This window comes from Osmerus mordax, unplaced genomic scaffold (genome assembly GCF_038355195.1).
Source record: "Osmerus mordax isolate fOsmMor3 unplaced genomic scaffold, fOsmMor3.pri Scaffold_227, whole genome shotgun sequence".
Classification (NCBI taxonomy): Eukaryota; Metazoa; Chordata; class Actinopteri; order Osmeriformes; family Osmeridae; genus Osmerus; species Osmerus mordax.
Genome location: NW_027120539.1, coordinates 1 through 16771, shown reverse-complemented (window position 1 = coordinate 16771; position 16771 = coordinate 1). Strand labels below are relative to the sequence as shown.

Sequence of the window (16771 nt, the reverse complement as noted above, 5' to 3'; positions counted from 1 at the left end):
AGCTACAATGCCCGTCTCTGCGCCGAGCGAAGTGTCCGCATGCCCTTCCTGGACTCTCAGACAGGGGTGGCCCAAAAACAACTGCTACATCTGGATGGAACAGCGCCACCGACAGCCAGGTAGGTGGTACTGCAGTGGGGACAGGCTGGAGGGGGTTCAGCATTGCAGACAGGAAGGAAGGCGGGAACAATTAATTCATATTCATTTTTGCATGGTCAAAAAGCAACCAGAAGCTTTTTTCTGGATGAAAAAGATGAGGTTTGTGTGTTTCAGTAAAATGATGGATGGACAGACAGAACAGAATAAGGAAACAACTCTTTCCAGATATTCAGACGACTGAATCGGCCTCGTGTGCTCCTTTTTGTACCCCCTCTATTGTAAACATGCCCTTCTTGTCTTTCGGAATGAGTCTGAGACAGACACAGACCTATGCATGCAATCAGCACATCTGGGTCACCCAGACAAGGGGAACAATATGCTCAATAAAGAGCTGAACACAAATAGACTTCATCTCACATGCTCAGACCTGGGGCCACACCCTGTACTTTGTGGGCAAAACCTCAGTTTTCATTATATACATATTCTGGGTTTATCCCTCTCTCTCTCTCCTCTCTCCTCTCTCTCTCCTCTCTCTCTCTCTCTCTCTCTCTCTCTCTCTCTCTCTCTCTCTCTCTCCTCTCTCTCTCTCTCTCTCTGTCTCTCTGTCTCCCTCCCTCTCTCTCTCTCTCTCTCTCTCCCTCTCTCCCTCTCTCTCCCTCTCTCTCTCTCTCTCTCTCTCTCTCTCTCTCTCTCTCTCTCTCTCTCTCTCTCTCTCTCTCTCTCTCTCTCTCTCAGCCTTTCATGGGACAAGGTGGGACATATGGTCAGATGTTCCAGATGTAAGATGAATGCTAAACAGATTCTGCCGGGATACAACCCAATGACTCTCATTTCTTTGTCCAGAGACCAGATATAAAATATATACACAGACACAGCCATGCCATAAACATAGCACTGAAATATCACATGTACTATCAAACATCCGGAAATGGAGGCCTACACATGTACAGATGTTTTATAAGAATGTCAGTGTACGTTTTGACACATGGCTTCTCCCCAATGGTTGTTAATGTTCTTCTTGTGTGTGTGTGTGTGTGCCTGTGTGTACGCTGTGTGTTTGTGCTTGTGTGTTCAGGTCAGGCTGCAGGACAGATGTACACCTACCCCGCACGCTTCTGGAGGAAGAAAAGGCGTCTGCACCCTCCTCTTGATCCCCAGCTACGCCTGTGTGAGCTCAGACTCGTAGGACCAACCCTACATCTTCAGCCCTCCTACCTACATCACCCAGACGCTAGCCAACCCTACATCTTCAGCCCTCCTACCTACATCACCCAGACGCTAGCCAACCCTACATCTACAGCCCTCCTACCTACATCACCCAGACGCTAGCCAACCCTACATCTACAGCCCTCCTACCTACATCACCCAGACGCTAGCCAACCCTACATCTACAGCCCTCCTACCTACTCATCCAGATGCTAGCCACGACCAACCCTACATCTACAGCCCTCCTACCTACATCACCCAGAGAGTACCACCTTCATGCTCTCAGCAATATCCTACCTATAAATAAGAGTTTCTACAAACAAACATTGATACACAACCCATTTGGACATTATTCACTTCCCTTCTCATCTAAAGATCATTCACTCACTCTATATTGTTTACATTTTATACTATTTTCCCTTGCACTGTTCACACACACACACACACAAACACACACACTCTACAGGCTCTACAGTGGAGTTATATTGTTCCCTTTCTGGCCATCTGGCTTTGGTTAGCCTCTCTCTTTCTTGGTATCCAGGTTCACTCTCTTCCTGAATCAATGCATTCCTGTTCTCTACTACTACTACACACACACACACACACACACACACACACACACACACACACACACACACACACACACACACACACACACACACACACACACACACTCTTAGCTACAGAACAGAAGCACCCTAACTGGGCCCCTTTAATCATTTGTCCATGCAGCATTAGAATGTAAGTGAGCCCTATGAAGTGAAAGGATATGTGGTGTGTGAGTGTGTTTGAGTGGTATGGGTGTTAGTGAGTGTGTTATGTGGATTGTGTGTTAGTGTGTAGATGTGTTTGTGTGGCATGTGTGTGAGCGTGTGGACATGTTTGTATTAAGGGTAGGACTAGTGAAGGAATGCCCCTGCCAGGAACCTGATAAGGGGGAGGAAGAAAGGCAAGTCTGTGTCTGAGCCTTCCATCTCCATTGTTTTTCTGGCTTCTCCAGCCGCAACTCAATACTACAGCTGTGACCAAGAACACAGTCAGCCAAGAAAAGGGAGGGAGTCATTTTCAAGAAAAACTCCCCAGAAGATTCACAAAATGTTAGCATGTAGTGGAGATAAGAATTGTGTCTCTGGCTTTTTTATTCAATTGAATTTACTTCTATTCTATTCCTCCGATGTAAACAGTATATTTATCAACACTGCGAATGCTTCCCTCTCTTTTTTGGTTAGCTGTTCAGTAGGGTTGGGTACCGAAACCCAGTGCTAATATGGCACCGGTACCTTTATTACTGATATGTACCGGACCAAATCAGAAACGCACATTTTGGTGTTTTCATCAATACAATAGGTCTTGAGACTGTTCGTGTGTGTGTTTAGGTTAGTAATCTGCGTGAGTAATCTGTAGCTACCTCATTGGCTCTGCACTACATTCTGCTCTACTTCCCTCCCCCTATCCCAGGGGGCTGGAGAGGTCTGGGGGGGTTGGGGGGGGGGGTGAAGGAGGGGGGAAGGAGATAAGCGGAGGAGGAAGAATGGGGCAGGGGTGAGTGGGAATGGGGGTGGAAGGGAGGGGGATAGCAAAGGGGTGAAAGGAGAGAGGGGTAGGGAAAGGGATGGAAGGGGGAGTGGCTGGGCATGTGTCTGGTTAGTGACAGTCAAGACAACCTGCCTACGCAGACACAAAGAGAGAGGAGGAAGAGAAGGCATGGAGCGATGAAGGGAGGGGTTAGAGGGGAGACGGAGGTATATCAGTTATGACTCTGCTCCTCATAACAAAGGCTTAGTGTCTCTGGAGCTACCTCCCTCAAGTCTATCCTCCTGTCCCTCCCTCCCTCAAGTCTATCCTCCTGTCCCTCCCTCCCTCCCTCCCTCCCTCCCTCCCTCCCTCCCTCCCTCCCTCCCTCCCTCCCTCCCTCCCTCCCTCCCTCCCTCCCTCCCTCCCTCCCTCCCTCATACCCTTTCTCTTCACGTCCTCCCTTCATCCTCTTTTATTACAAACCCAAGGCAAGGGAGAAGCTTTACTCACTCCTCCGAGTTTATCTCTACGGAAATGAAAGAAAAAGACTCATAGAAACGGAGAGAGTGTGTAAAGGACAGATAAAGAGAATGAATGAGAGAGTGTGACAGAAAGAGAGATGTTCAGAGAGGGGAGGAGGGGGGTGGGAGAGAAAGAGAAGATGATAGAGAGAGAGGGTTCTGGAGCTGGAGAGGTCTTGATCCCTGTAGCTTTGATGAAAAACAAACAGGAAGGAAAACAACAGAGGGCCAGACCAGTCTCTCCCCCTCTCTCATCCTCCTGTCCTCTTCACCTCTTCTTCATCCACCCCTTTCATGTGTGCCACCTGGTCGGCTTCAGCTTTTCATGGTGCCGAGTCGGGGGTCACACACACACACACACTGAAGGGCAGTCTGATGTATTCTGTTGTTGGGCACACCTGCCTTCTCTATACTCCCCTCTCTGTGGCTTTTTCTTAATCTCCTCTTTCTCCACCACCCCCCCCATCACCGTCCCCTCCCCTCCATCCAACCCTCCACCAGAGGCCGAGTTGGCCCCAAAGCGGGAGGCCCCTCCTGGGGAGGCGACAGCCCTGGAGGCCCTGCTGAGAGGAGAGGGGCTGCTGGAGAAGAAGAGCAACATGAGCAAGGAGGAGGAAACCCTTCTGGAGATCCAGGTACCACTGCCCACCTACAGGGGGGGGTCATCCAGTGGCACAGGTCACCTACAGGGGGGGTCACCCAGTGGCACAGGTCACCTACAGGGGGGGGTCACCCAGTGGCACAGGCCACCTACAGGGGGGGTCACCCAGTGGCACAGATCACCCATGAGGGAGAGGGGGTTCATCATCATACTGTCTTTTTTTTCCAAAATCCTTTCATGTGGTCACACCTTTACTGAAAGGAAACAAAGAGAGAATGGTCTTGGTATGTGGAAGGTGTGAAATATCAACCCCTCTGCCTCCTCCTCTCCACTACTGCTCGCTCAGAGGGTCCTGGAAGCCGACGAGAACGGGGACGGTTTCCATGACGACGAGGACTTTGAAGTGGACACTCCAAAGAGGAAGCACAGAAACAAAGGCAGAGTGAGTGTGCGTGTGGGTTTGTGGGTTTCTGAGTTTGTGTGTTCAGTTTACACACTACTGTATATAGATAAATAGATGGATAGACAGAACGAGAAAGAGATATAGAGAGATATATAAAGAGAGAAAGAGATATACACACAGAGACACAGAGAGAGAAAGAGATATACACAGAGAGACACAGAGAGAGAAGGAGAGGCAGGGCAGAAGGCCCAGTGTGTAGTCTTGTCTTCCTCATCATCCTCGTGTGTTTGTCTTCATCTCCAGGGTCGAGGTTCTGGTCGGAGGAGGACAGAGGCGGTTGCCAACGACGACCAGGACAAACCTTACGTCTGTGACAGTAAGAAAATACATCTTGAAGATATGCATTGTGAGGTCATCGTGTGGTTCCAAGGTTATTTAGGTCACGTAAGTCTTGAAATCAGAAGGAGCAGGCCTAATGAAGCACATCCTAATGGCGCAAAGATCTGACCAAGATCCCCACCGCAGGGCATTCCTGACCAGTCCATTACCCTTCCATGCATACACGACAAGAACCACTCTCTACAACCCTTCTATGTAAAAAGGTCATCTGCAACCATTAGCATCAGATCAATGCTCCTCTTGTTTTCCTTCGGAGCAGAGAGCAGCTCTCTTTCTCCCCCACGCAGGAGGAAGGAGGAAGGGCTCATGGCTGGACTAGCCCAGCTCACAGCTCCTCACGGTGGAGAGACACACAGGACTGTTCTCTCATGGTCTGGAAGTAGCCTCTGAATGAAAAGAAAACTCACTCACTTTTGTGTTTTGTTTCTTTTTCTCTCTTTGTTTCCCCCCCAACTCCCGTTTGCCTTTGTCTCTCCCTCTGTTCCAGACAGAAACAAACAAAAGCATAACTCAAAATCCGCTGACTCAGGTATCTGGACATGTCGCCCTCTTGTCTCTTTAGGGAAATGCTGGGCTGTGCTAATCACCAGGCTGGTTTACCACGGGCTGCTGTTGCTCTGTGGCTGGTTTGATCTTGTCTGCAGCTACTTTTCCGCTTAATTCCGTGCACTTTGTAACTGCTTAAGCGTCGACTGTGAAATCAGAGAAAGCTTGCATGTCACTAACAACACTGTGTGCCCGTATGCTAGCACATTGCTGTGGATGAATGGTTTTCAAGCACCAGTGTACTCTAGGTAGTGCATTAATAGATACACTGCAAAAAATGTCTGCTAAAATACAACAAATTAACACTAAATTTGAAGAGAAAAGGACTTTATACTAGTGAAATTATCTTGCTGCATGGACAGATAATTTTACTCGACAAGATATCTTAAAATAAGTTGGTTCCAGTCTAGAAATAAGTAGGCTTAAGAATATACCACAAATGAAAAGATATAAACTAGTAAATCATTTTCGAAACAAGATAATAAATATTATATTTCCAGACCTATGATTTGAAATCTTGGCAAGCAGAACAATTTGCAGTGTACAAACTATATTTCTTAACAGCTACTCTCAGGCCTCACCAATGAAAACACTGCTTAAGTGTTAGAATGACATCTTTATCAAGCGTCGACAGGCCATGCCTTGCGGGCTTCACAGACATGAAAGAACACAAAGGTCATTACACAGAACTTAAGCATTGGTTTTCAATAGCATCTCCATTAAATAGCTGTGTGAACTAATATTAACTTATACGTTAGTTGTGGGGATTTCAGGTTGTTAGAGAGCGTATACATTGCGATGTCAAAGAGTCTATTCAAACGGAATATATATGCTTTAGTGAAGACCACAACCCCACCTGATCACTGATCATGTATGTATGTGTGTGTTCATTAGATTCATAGTATCGTCCTTTAGCTGTTGCAGTCTCAGTGATATTCTGTTTTGTTGTGTGTGTCTAGAAAGCTTCTCTGAAAGACACACTGAGTAAATGTCCCTGTTTGGTGGAGTAGAGTCCTGCTGTTCCTTGTACCCTGAGATCTGATGTCTATCTTGTTCACATCTCTCTGGCAACGTCAAGCGCTGTTCATTAGAAGCCTTCCTTCCTTCCTCTCTCTGCCCTGCCTTCTCTGTTCTCATGCTGACAGGTAACCCTTTCAACCACGCCCTGGGTCCAGGGTAGCAGAGACAGCAGCTGCTAGATTTAATTCCACTGACAATTCTTTAAATATACCCCCCAAAAATAATATTAGATGAGGATGGAAAAGGTAATTAATATCTGTGTTGGCTGCTGGTTGTTGTTTAGGGTGCTTCAGCCAGAAACTTGTTTCCCTGCTCAGAACAGGCTGCTCACGATGTCTCCTTTCTGGATGTTTGCCGTCAAGCAGAGCTCAACTGTTAGACAGACTGGACTGAAATACAGACCAAACACATGATCTCATTACTGCCTGTACCGTGCTGTAGTCAGCCCAGGGCAGCGTTTCTGGGTGTGTTTTTGTCAGCGGCTTCCCAGTCCGTGCGTAGTTTGGTGTGGTGATCCCTGGTTGAGGTTTTGGCTTACATTACAGGGACTACTGCATCACCCTACCAACAACCATTGTAATCCTACTGTGTAATACAGCTCTTGTAAAACATGCACCTCTGTTTCGGCGTGCTAGATGGAGGCATTGGTAGCAATCTGTATTTGAGCAGGTTCTTGGTTCATAGGTAGAACATCTTTAAGTGTTCTAGAATGTTCTGGAATCTTCCACCGGGTTCTAACAGTTTGGGGCTCTGTTGTCAACAGTCTGTGGGAAGCGCTACAAGAACCGTCCGGGGCTGAGCTACCACTATGCCCACACCCACCTGGCAGAGGAGGAGGGGGAGGAGGAGAGGGAGGAAGAGGTGGCACCGTCCCCCCCACCACGGCCAGACAACCACAAACGTAAGAGACCGACCCTCAACCAGCCAACAGAAAACAACGTCAAACAACATCAAAACATTGAGTAACTCCACCGTGTGTGACGATCCCATCGATGTGTTGAAGGCTGTATACTGCACACACTGCAGATTAAACACCTGGTGAAAAACTTTACATGCTGATATATACTGGCATAAAATGACTGTAACCTTTTATTTCATGTATAGATTATTGGTTCAACCATCCAAAAATCAACCGATAACTAAACAGTGATTCGTTACAGATGAGTACAAGTATGAGTAAACCCAACCAACATGTCTCCTCACAGCTCAGAAAGGCCCAGATGGTTCCATCATCCCTAACGACTACTGTGACTTCTGCCTGGGGGACCAGGACTCCAACCGGAAGACCGGCCAGGCCGAGGACCTGGTGTCCTGCTCCGACTGCGGACGCTCTGGTGAGTCCAGCCTCCTCATCCCTCACCCTCCAGCCTCCTCATCCCTCACCCTCCAGCCTCCTCATCCCTCACCCTCCTCATCCCTCACCCTCTAGCCTCCTCATCCCTCCCCCTCCCCCTCCAGCCTCCTCATCCCTCACCCTCCAGCCTCCTCATCCCTCACCCTCCAGCCTCCTCATCCCTCACCCTCTAGCCTCCTCATCCCTCACCCTCACCCTCCAGCCTCCTCACCCCTCACCCTCCAGCCTCCTCATCCCTCACCCTCCAGCCTCCTCATCCCTCACCCTCCAGCCTCCTCACCCCTCCCCGTCCAGCCTCCTCATCCCTCCCCCTCCAGCCTCCTCATCCGTCACCCTCCAGAAAATCGAAAATGTGTTGATCGTGCGAGAATTATACTGAATTTATCTTGATATATTTAGAAGTATATGAATTTCGACATCGATTTTTCGACAGTTATTCCCATTTTAGGGTCATTAAGTGACTGATTCATGTCACTGACCCTCTTTCAGGACAACATATTCAGCTGTTCTAACTTTCCCTGTTGATGCTCAGGGGTTATGACAGAGATCTAGGTTCCTCTCTCCAAGTGCAGGCTTCTGTTCTTGGAGTCAGCGCATACGTTATAAAACATTCTCCAGTCTTTATTTTCCTCCACACATCTCATTTCTTAATTTCTATCTTTGTTTTTATTTGTAATAATAATTTTACTTCCTTTGTTCGCTATCTTGATGTGAGTTCCTCCTGTTCTGGCAGACTGAGTCTGTACCTTTGCAGCGGTAGATACTGGAGTGTAACGCTTTGTTTTGTTGGCTGCCTGGTTTGACGTGTTGTGGCGAGTGGCAGTGGAGCAGGGTTGTGTGGGGAGACAGTTTAACACACTCTGACAACTGTGCTTCTCTGAAAACTAGGGATTGTCTTTGTGGAAGGACGTTTGTTGCTGGTTTTGTAAAATAAACACACATAAATAGGCTATTTAATTGATTGACTAAACCATGTCATAAATTAGCTATTAATGAGCTATTCATGAACAATGAGCTATCAAGAAGTTATCGATGAACCTAGGGGAGAGCCAACTTGGTGCAGCATCCTAGACTGACACCTGCCTGCTTCCATCCTGCATGCCTCTCAGTGTCCACTTGTCAACAAGTCTCTCTCCTACGAGTTCTGCCATAGAAGACGGCTTCTGCAACATCCTGTCCTCCACAACCATTCACTCTTTTGTTCTACTTGTCCTCACGCATTTCCTCCATGACGCTCTGATCTGCTTTCCGTTTTTTTTTTCATCCGATCGGCCTGTGAGGTGAAAATTATCCACAAAGCCGTCATAAGCCGTCACCTTTGCCGTGAGAGGGAAAGAAAAGTAGCAATTGCAACCGAAACTTAGTGGGACTGGCTTTGCTATGTGTGCTGGTGTGTTTAGAGTCGCTGTGGGAGAGGTGGAGAGGCCCTGACACTGTTGTCTTGTTTCTGTTGCTGTCAATCTGGTGTGCTCGCGTTAGCCGGACGACGAGGCCTGAAGAGAGCGAGCAGGAAGATGAGCGTTCTTGAAGAATTGTTCGGCAACGCGTCTGACAGCGAAGCTTCCACGTTTCGCGGCTTTGAGGACGACGAGTTGGAGGACATTTTCTTTTCGGATGACGAAGGACAAAGCTGAGAGAGGCCGATTATCCTGCCGACATCAGCTTGAGTTTTTGCTTTGGACTTTTTGTTGTTGTGAAAGGAACACGGGAACATCCGAGAGACGACCGTCTGTGCCATTCTGGCCCGGCCTGCTGATGCATTCAGTTGATAAACGATTTATAACTTTTGATCTTGAAACAAGAACGGACTTGGCAGCAGCTGTCTGCTCTGTGGAAGCGGCTAGGCGAAGAAGCTCTTTATCTGGATTCTGATTGATGGACATGAACTGTTGACGTCAACATTTGGATTTAGCCTACTTGTTCAATTTCATGTTGAACAGATTTGCCTGTCAAGATATATATTTAATGTCTGAGACCAAACTGTACTGCATGGAAATCAATACATTAATAAATACATCTAAAAAATAAAAAATATCTTGGTAACACCTTGCCTCAGGACTAAAGGAAGAACCAAGGTCGAGAGCAAAGCTTTAATCAAACAAAACAAAAAGTTGGTTGACATGCCATCTCTATGGCTACATGGACAAAGTGAAGCAAGGGGAGGGATGTTCCTGGGCTCTGAGTTGCTCCATTGGCCTGTGAGGACAGTTAGCTGAGAGGTAAGAGCCTGTCGGCATTTCGTCATTTCGTCATCCCTCTCTGTCCTTAAAAACCATTGACTTTGTTGGTATCAGTTTTTCTTTAATTTATATAATCTTTCTGGAAGATGAAACACAAACATTTAACCACAGGGTTGGGCTTGGGTCTGTGATTAAATACAGGTATTACCCAGCAGTTACTGAGGTTTCACACTGTCTTTATGCCACACACAGATGGCAGATGAATTGGGATTGATAAATCATTTAACTGTCACCACATTCAGTTTCCTGTTTGCTATCTCTCCGTACGTCTGTCTGGGCATGCTCAGTGTTCCTGGCCAACTTTTTAACACTGGGTGCATTTATCTTCATTACACCTATAAACAAAGACTTGTCAGTGAAGCTGTCTGTCTGTCTGGAAGGTCACAGGGAGGAGGAAGCATTTTGGTTTGGCTGGACGCCCAGTGCCGAGTCTGAGCCTGGAGTGGCTGCACACACCGTCTCTTTTAGAAGCTGATTCATGGTTTATTGAATGTCCGATTGATACCTCGGTGATAACTCACCTGTGACCTCCGCAGTGTGCTGAGGGCATCTCTGTCACTGGCCGCAAAGTCGTAAAAGGACTCTCTTTCTCTGCTTGTACGGTAGCCGTGTTATTGAAACGCTGTATGCTTTGGCTTAAGAATCAGTGTTTTGGTCAAATGTTTGATATGGGATTGTGTTTTCGAGAAATTTCCTGTCGTGTGCTCACAGCAGAACATGGAGGCGGGAGGACTGTGAGTTCATTTGTTTTGAATGATTTTCAGGCTGTATTGAATTTCCACAGAACAGCAGAACTCTTTATTCCTGAATGTGGAGCTCAATAGACGCCCTAGCATTCTGCCTCCCTAGCTTTGAAAATAAATGTTTTTCACTGGAGGGTATTCAATAACAGGAAAGATCCATTGTCCTTTCTGAAGGAGCGGCAAACTGTAATCAACTGTGGACTATGATATTGATCGACGGTATGTGGCTGCGTGGAGGAAAAAATTTGTGGGTTTTTGTGTTTGTTTTTTTTTTATTCATGCAATTCAGTGTGTATCGAGGTTCAGCCATTTTCAAACACACAGACTGCCAACATCTATTCAAAAAGTTTAAGTGAAAGTTACATTCATTACATGAAGCAGCAGTCTGCGTCTGTTCTGTACTTTGAGAGGACATGAAGGAGACTAATAAAAACCTTGGCACCAGAATGAAAAACCAAGGAGAGAGAGCAGTTGGTGGGGGGAGGGGGGAGAGGGGAGAAGCTAACCATCTGTCTCGGTCAGGAATAAAGTACATGTTATTTCAAGAAAATATTTCCACACCTGTAAACAAACTGTCTCCTCCTCTCCTCCCCATCCCCAGGTCACCCCACCTGTCTACAGTTCACAGACAACATGATGCAGGCCGTCAGGACCTACCAGTGGCAGTGTATAGAGTGCAAATCCTGCAGCCTCTGTGGCACCTCAGAGAATGACGTGAGTGGATGAGTCTGCTGGCTGACCTAGCAGCTGGAGTCATTGACAGGTCAAACGCATGAAGTCAAAATGCAACCCCAGTGTGGCATTAGTTTACCACGACGATCTTCTCCAGACACAAAAAGAAGATGCACATGTGCCCCGACAGACACACATGTGCCCCGTCTTGGGCTGACGTGATTGATTTCTTTGGGAACGGAGAGGACCTCCGTTCCCGGACGTGTTGATTACAGAACGATTGAACTTCCTCCAACCTGAGAGTGACAGGATGTGACGTGTCCATGTGCTCCTGTTCCACAGGACCAGCTGCTGTTCTGTGACGACTGTGATCGTGGGTACCACATGTACTGTCTGAAGCCTCCTATGACCCAGCCCCCTGAAGGTAAGACGACACACAGAAAGGGAGGTCACCTATCAGTCGACAACGTCTCTCTGCTGCTCTCTGGGTGTCTATTTTTCTGTCTCTGTGTCTCACTCTGGCTCTCTCTCTCTCTCTCTCTCTCTCTCTCTCTCTCTCTCTCTCTCTCTCTGTCTGTCTCTGTGTCTCTCTATCTATCTCTCTCTCTCTCTCTCTCTCTCTCTCTCTCTCTCTCTCTCTCTGTGTGTGTCTCACTCTCTCTGTCTCTCTCTGTCTCTCTGTCTCTCTGTCTCTCTGTCTCTCTCTCTCTCTCTCTCTCTCTCTCTCTCTCTCTCTCTCTCTCTCTCTCTCTCTCTCTCTCTCTCTCTCTCTGTGTGTCTCTCTCTCTATCTCTCTCTCTGTCTCTCTCTCTCTCTCTCTCTCTCTGTCTCTCTCTCTGTCTCTCTCTCTCTAGGGAGCTGGAGCTGTCACCTGTGTCTGGCTCTGTTAAAGGACAAGGCTTCAGCTTACGAAGAGCCCTAACACCAGCCAACCACCAGTACCAACCAGGACATTCCTCTTGCCACACGCACACACCCTCACACATGCACATACACACAATCACAGGCTCAGGGCAGACATTAGTCTTACTTCGTCCAGTTGTCAGCTTCTTGTGGAAGAGTACAGCGTACGCCCCTGATCCAGGAGTCAGGCTATCTGCAAGCAGCTCTCTACCTCACAACTCCTGCCAATCTCCAAACATCCAAGAACACACCCCTCAACTGAAATTCACACATCAGGTAGCACAAGCTCATTCAGAACCCAAACCTAGGTACAAATTACAACAAGTTTGTGTATTTTCCACACAATAAGTGATACAACATTTATGGTATAACACAACCTACACTTCTTGAAACCAGAGAGTTAGAGTCAGTTTTACTTGTTTGTTTGAATTCATAGATTCCCCTGTGTCCTTTGCGTAATTAGATTTCAAAATGAAAGACTTATTTTAATATTTAGACTTACTCGATACTCTGTAATACCTTATTTGACCAGATTTGTAAAGCAAACTGTTATTAATGCTGCATATGGAGTGAGAGCACAGAGTCTTGTTGCTCTAACATGACTCTCTCTCTCTGAAGCTCAGCAACATTCCCAGTCCACGCTTTGTTTCTGTATCACCGTGGTAACTAGGAGAGTAAGGTGCTTATGAAAACAATTGTCCGAGGACACTTAAAAATAAACTGTTATTCATGCATTCCTACTGATATTGACTGTTACTGTGGGTGAATGCTTGGTTCAGAACATTAAACTACTGTTAAATTCCTGGTCTTATAAAAGGATAGTTAGTTACACATGACCATTGATGCTGTCAAATGGTATAAAGATTTTACATGGCCTCTAAAGTATATCTGAAAATTATACTCAGCAAGCAACATGCTGTCTTTAAGATTATTTTAGACTTCTCCGTACAATATGTGTGCATCAAGTTTGTACATGTGTGTTTTATGCATCAGTAAATGTTTACTAAATGTTTCATGAAGCCCTTTTGATTGTCTTTTAAAACATATTTGTACGTTGTGAGATTGCGTGCCCTCTGGTACAAATGTATCTCTACATGCCACAGTCAAGGACTATTTGGTCAATTTGAAGTCCCAATAAGCTAAAAAAAAAACGCTACAAAAAAGGAATCCAGATTTTATAGTGTGAGACAAACTCAACTATTTAAGTTTAGCTAACTGTTTTTGATTTGATAATATGAAATAAAATCTTAAAGACAGTAAAATTGCATCGCCATGACTGGAAATGTCTTACTAGTATTTTCTGTGTGTTTTTGTATTTGGTATTGGTTTTTCCAAAGACAATCATGCGGTAGAATTAGATGTGAATAACCTGAATGTGTTTTGTTGAGCCTCCCTTACAGTCCTTTCAGCATCATTTCTTACTGTTTGTATCACGTTCTTACCCAAACAAATGTATTCAATATCATTTCTTTTTATTCGTGAAAATTGCCTAAAGTACTTTGAAACCATTTTATGATTTTGTTGATGTTTACTTGTTTGGTTTTTATTGGGCTGAAATAAATATTTTACCTCATTACTTCTATGAACCTGTTTCCCCAACAACACATTAAAGTACATGTGGAAATACTTAGCAGATATCAGGTTTTGTAGACTGTGTTTGGGTTCCTCAACGTCTGAATGTTTTGTCTACATATTAGAGATATGTTTTCAGTGAACATATGCTCAATAATGGTTAGTCTGCATGTTTAGTATGGCTGGAGATGTTCATCTTGATGTATAAATAGCCTACCTGAATATAAGGACTGTTGGGTGTAGATCATGCACTGTTTTATCACAGACACTAGATGTCAGCACGTTTACAGAAATTTGACCTGAAATCCGCCTGGGAGAGTACTGTAGGTCCCACAGTACTCTCTGTGGACATAGTTGCATAAATTGTCCACAGGGGGTCAGTAGAGCACAGGGAAAGCAATGTGCTGTTCCGTAGACATCACAGTATGTACAATATGTTGTAGTTACAATACGTTTGTATGAGTGATGTCAGTAATCTCAAGCAGTGTGGGGTTATTTTAATCCACGGTAATCCAAGGTAATCCAAGATTTGGACACTATTATATGTTTTTCTACATTGTAGAATAACAGCAAAGACATCAACATTCTTAAATAACAGGTGATGGAGAGAGGAAGATCGACTGGAGACGGCAGTCACGGTGCATTCCTCTTTTATTCCTCTTTTGTCATCCTTTAAAGACAGTCACTGTAAAAAAAAAAACTACAACAATTCTCCCAGGCTCTCTGTGTATGTTCATATGGTCCCTATAAGAACTCCTTCAAGTACTTCCTTCTCTGTGTGCCTGTACTGTGTTCCAAGCCAATCGCCGTGTCCATCCAGAAGGTTCTAATGATGTGGGTTAATGGCGACGTGGAATGCTGTAATCACTGACTACATTCTATGAGGACAGAGGTTGTGGTCTAGGGCACATGAGGCCCGAGTCTGAGTCTAGGGTGGAATGTTCTGAAGATGATGTTCCGCTAACGGTACAGTAACATACCCCTGCCCCACCTCGATAGAAAAACTGCCTAGAATATTAAATCAAAGGGCAGAGGGGGAAAATCCTTAAAAAGAAAGAGAAAAAATAATTCATATCTTAAGTGTATACTCTATGTTTTTCATCTTTCTGTTCCCCCATCCCATTTCTCGTGAACATAAATCATTCCTAACATGAAATAAATTACACGTTAAAGATTTAAATGCATTTTTTCTTTTCGTTTCTTTTTTTTAAACGTCCACTCATTCCTAACCTTAGTCACACTAACATACATGGAGACAAGAAGAAGCCGGACATTCCAATTTGGTTATATAATTGAATAGAACCTAATAGAAGCAGTGTTTACATGAGGATATTATTCTACATAGAGACGGTACGGTCCGAGTGCCAGGTCCGAGTGACGTTTAGCATGCTGATGCTCCGTGTCTGGACTCAAGTCATGTGGGTGGTGCTGGGCCCGCCCTCCAGGCCTCCTGGCCCTCACCCTTCACACCCAGCATCTCTGGGTCCCTCTCCCCACTGGGAAGCAGCTCCACTGGGCACGGTTGCCCTACTCAAGGCCCAGGCCTTGTCAGGAGGACTGCATGAGGCCTGTCAGACGCTTCCCTGCCAGGGACTTACCCTGGAGAGTGACAGTAGGAAAGAGACGATTGTCAACAGGCCAAATTGTGTTTTGAACACAGATTAAGACAGGTAAGAACACTACATACAGAAGAGACAAAAACTAAGGGCAACAAAATACTTCAAAGATACAATTAAATCAGTTAAATACTGCTACTATCAAATTACATGGATTAGTACCTCTCCATAGAAATCCTTATATCATTTCTTTTTACAAACTGGAATTTTACACCCTCAGCTCAGTAACATGAATATCAGGAAAAATTTGATTAGAGAGAGAGGGATGATTTATTTCATTTCGATTCAACCTTTATTTAACCAGGAAAGGCTCAGTGAGTTTTTGAAATATATTTGTCCTTGCCATGGAAGGCAGCACCAGGTCATTACACTCTCACAGACAACATGTGAAGGTAGAAGTCATCTACAGACCACTGAGCGTGTGAACTTCTCCAAGGACGTACGTCGGCCCTGTTCGGTCTCAGGCTGGAGCCCAAAGCATCATGGGACAGGAGTTGAGGGGAAGACAGGCGAGGGAAGTCAGGACATTTCAGAAGAAAACCATTAGGAAAAGATGGTCTTCACTAAAAGCAGTGTATACACACACACACACACATAAGCACACACATACACATGCAAGCACTCACACACATACACGTGCCACACACACACCTTCTTTTTAGCGAGCAAGAGGTCCTGGTAGGCATTGGAGCGCAGGAACCGCGTGTAACTGTCACTTTTCATCAGCTTATAGATGTGGGCCTGAAAGAGAAGAGAAAGTGTGTGTGTGAATGTGTGTGTGTGTGAGTGAGTGGGACAATGTACAACAACGACGCAGACAAAAATGTTTTTTCCCTAGATGTTAAGATAAGGAGCTCAGCTATGCTTAGCAACAGTACATCAGTTGCACTAATGGACTGTGAAGCAAGCTGACAATCCCTCCCTCCCTCCCTCCCTCCCTCCCTCCCTCCCTCCCTCCCTCCCTCCCTCCCTCCCTCCCTCCCTCCCTCCCTCCCTCCCTCCCTCCCTCCCTCCCTCCCTCCCTCCCTCCCTCCCTCCCTCCCTCCCTCCCTCCCTCCCTCCCTCCCTCCCTCCCTCCCTACCTGGGCGTCCTCGTAGCTGTAGCGGCCCGGCTCTCTCAGGTTCTGGCTGGTGCGTTCGTAGCTGTGGGAATCCAGGTTGATGGAGCTGGGCGCTCCCTCCGCCAGGAACTCCACCCAGATCTCCTGCGCTCGCTCAGACACGTCCTGCAGGGGGCGACGTTTCAGATCCTGCACTGCCATCCAGAACCTGAGGCAGGAAGAGGAGGAGAGGTAAGCATCCTTACTTGTGAGCTCGGTGTGAAGCACACAGCACATTCACTGTGTGGGCGGATGTACAGG

At 46.2% G+C, this 16771-nt stretch overlaps 2 protein-coding genes across 2 annotated transcripts; one reads left to right on the top strand and one right to left on the bottom strand.

The window, feature by feature from the left end:
• Positions 1-1027: 1027 nt before the first annotated feature.
• Positions 1028-14178, top strand: LOC136939539 (zinc finger protein DPF3-like). Its single transcript, XM_067232162.1, has 10 exons — positions 1028-1043; positions 1175-1281; positions 3845-3976; positions 4289-4384; positions 4649-4721; positions 7074-7211; positions 7516-7644; positions 11249-11361; positions 11662-11743; positions 14168-14178. Exons 1-10 carry the CDS (start codon positions 1028-1030, stop codon positions 14176-14178), a joined length of 897 nt encoding a protein of 298 aa, XP_067088263.1.
• Positions 14179-14404: 226 nt separating this feature from the next.
• LOC136939538 (regulator of G-protein signaling 6-like) lies at positions 14405-16679 on the bottom strand (the record flags this gene model as incomplete). Its single annotated transcript, XM_067232161.1, has 4 exons — positions 14405-15393; positions 15822-15875; positions 16062-16151; positions 16493-16679. Coding segments are annotated over 4 exons (382 nt in total), but the record flags the coding sequence as incomplete, so codon positions are not given.
• Between the last annotated feature and the right edge of the window lie 92 nt (positions 16680-16771).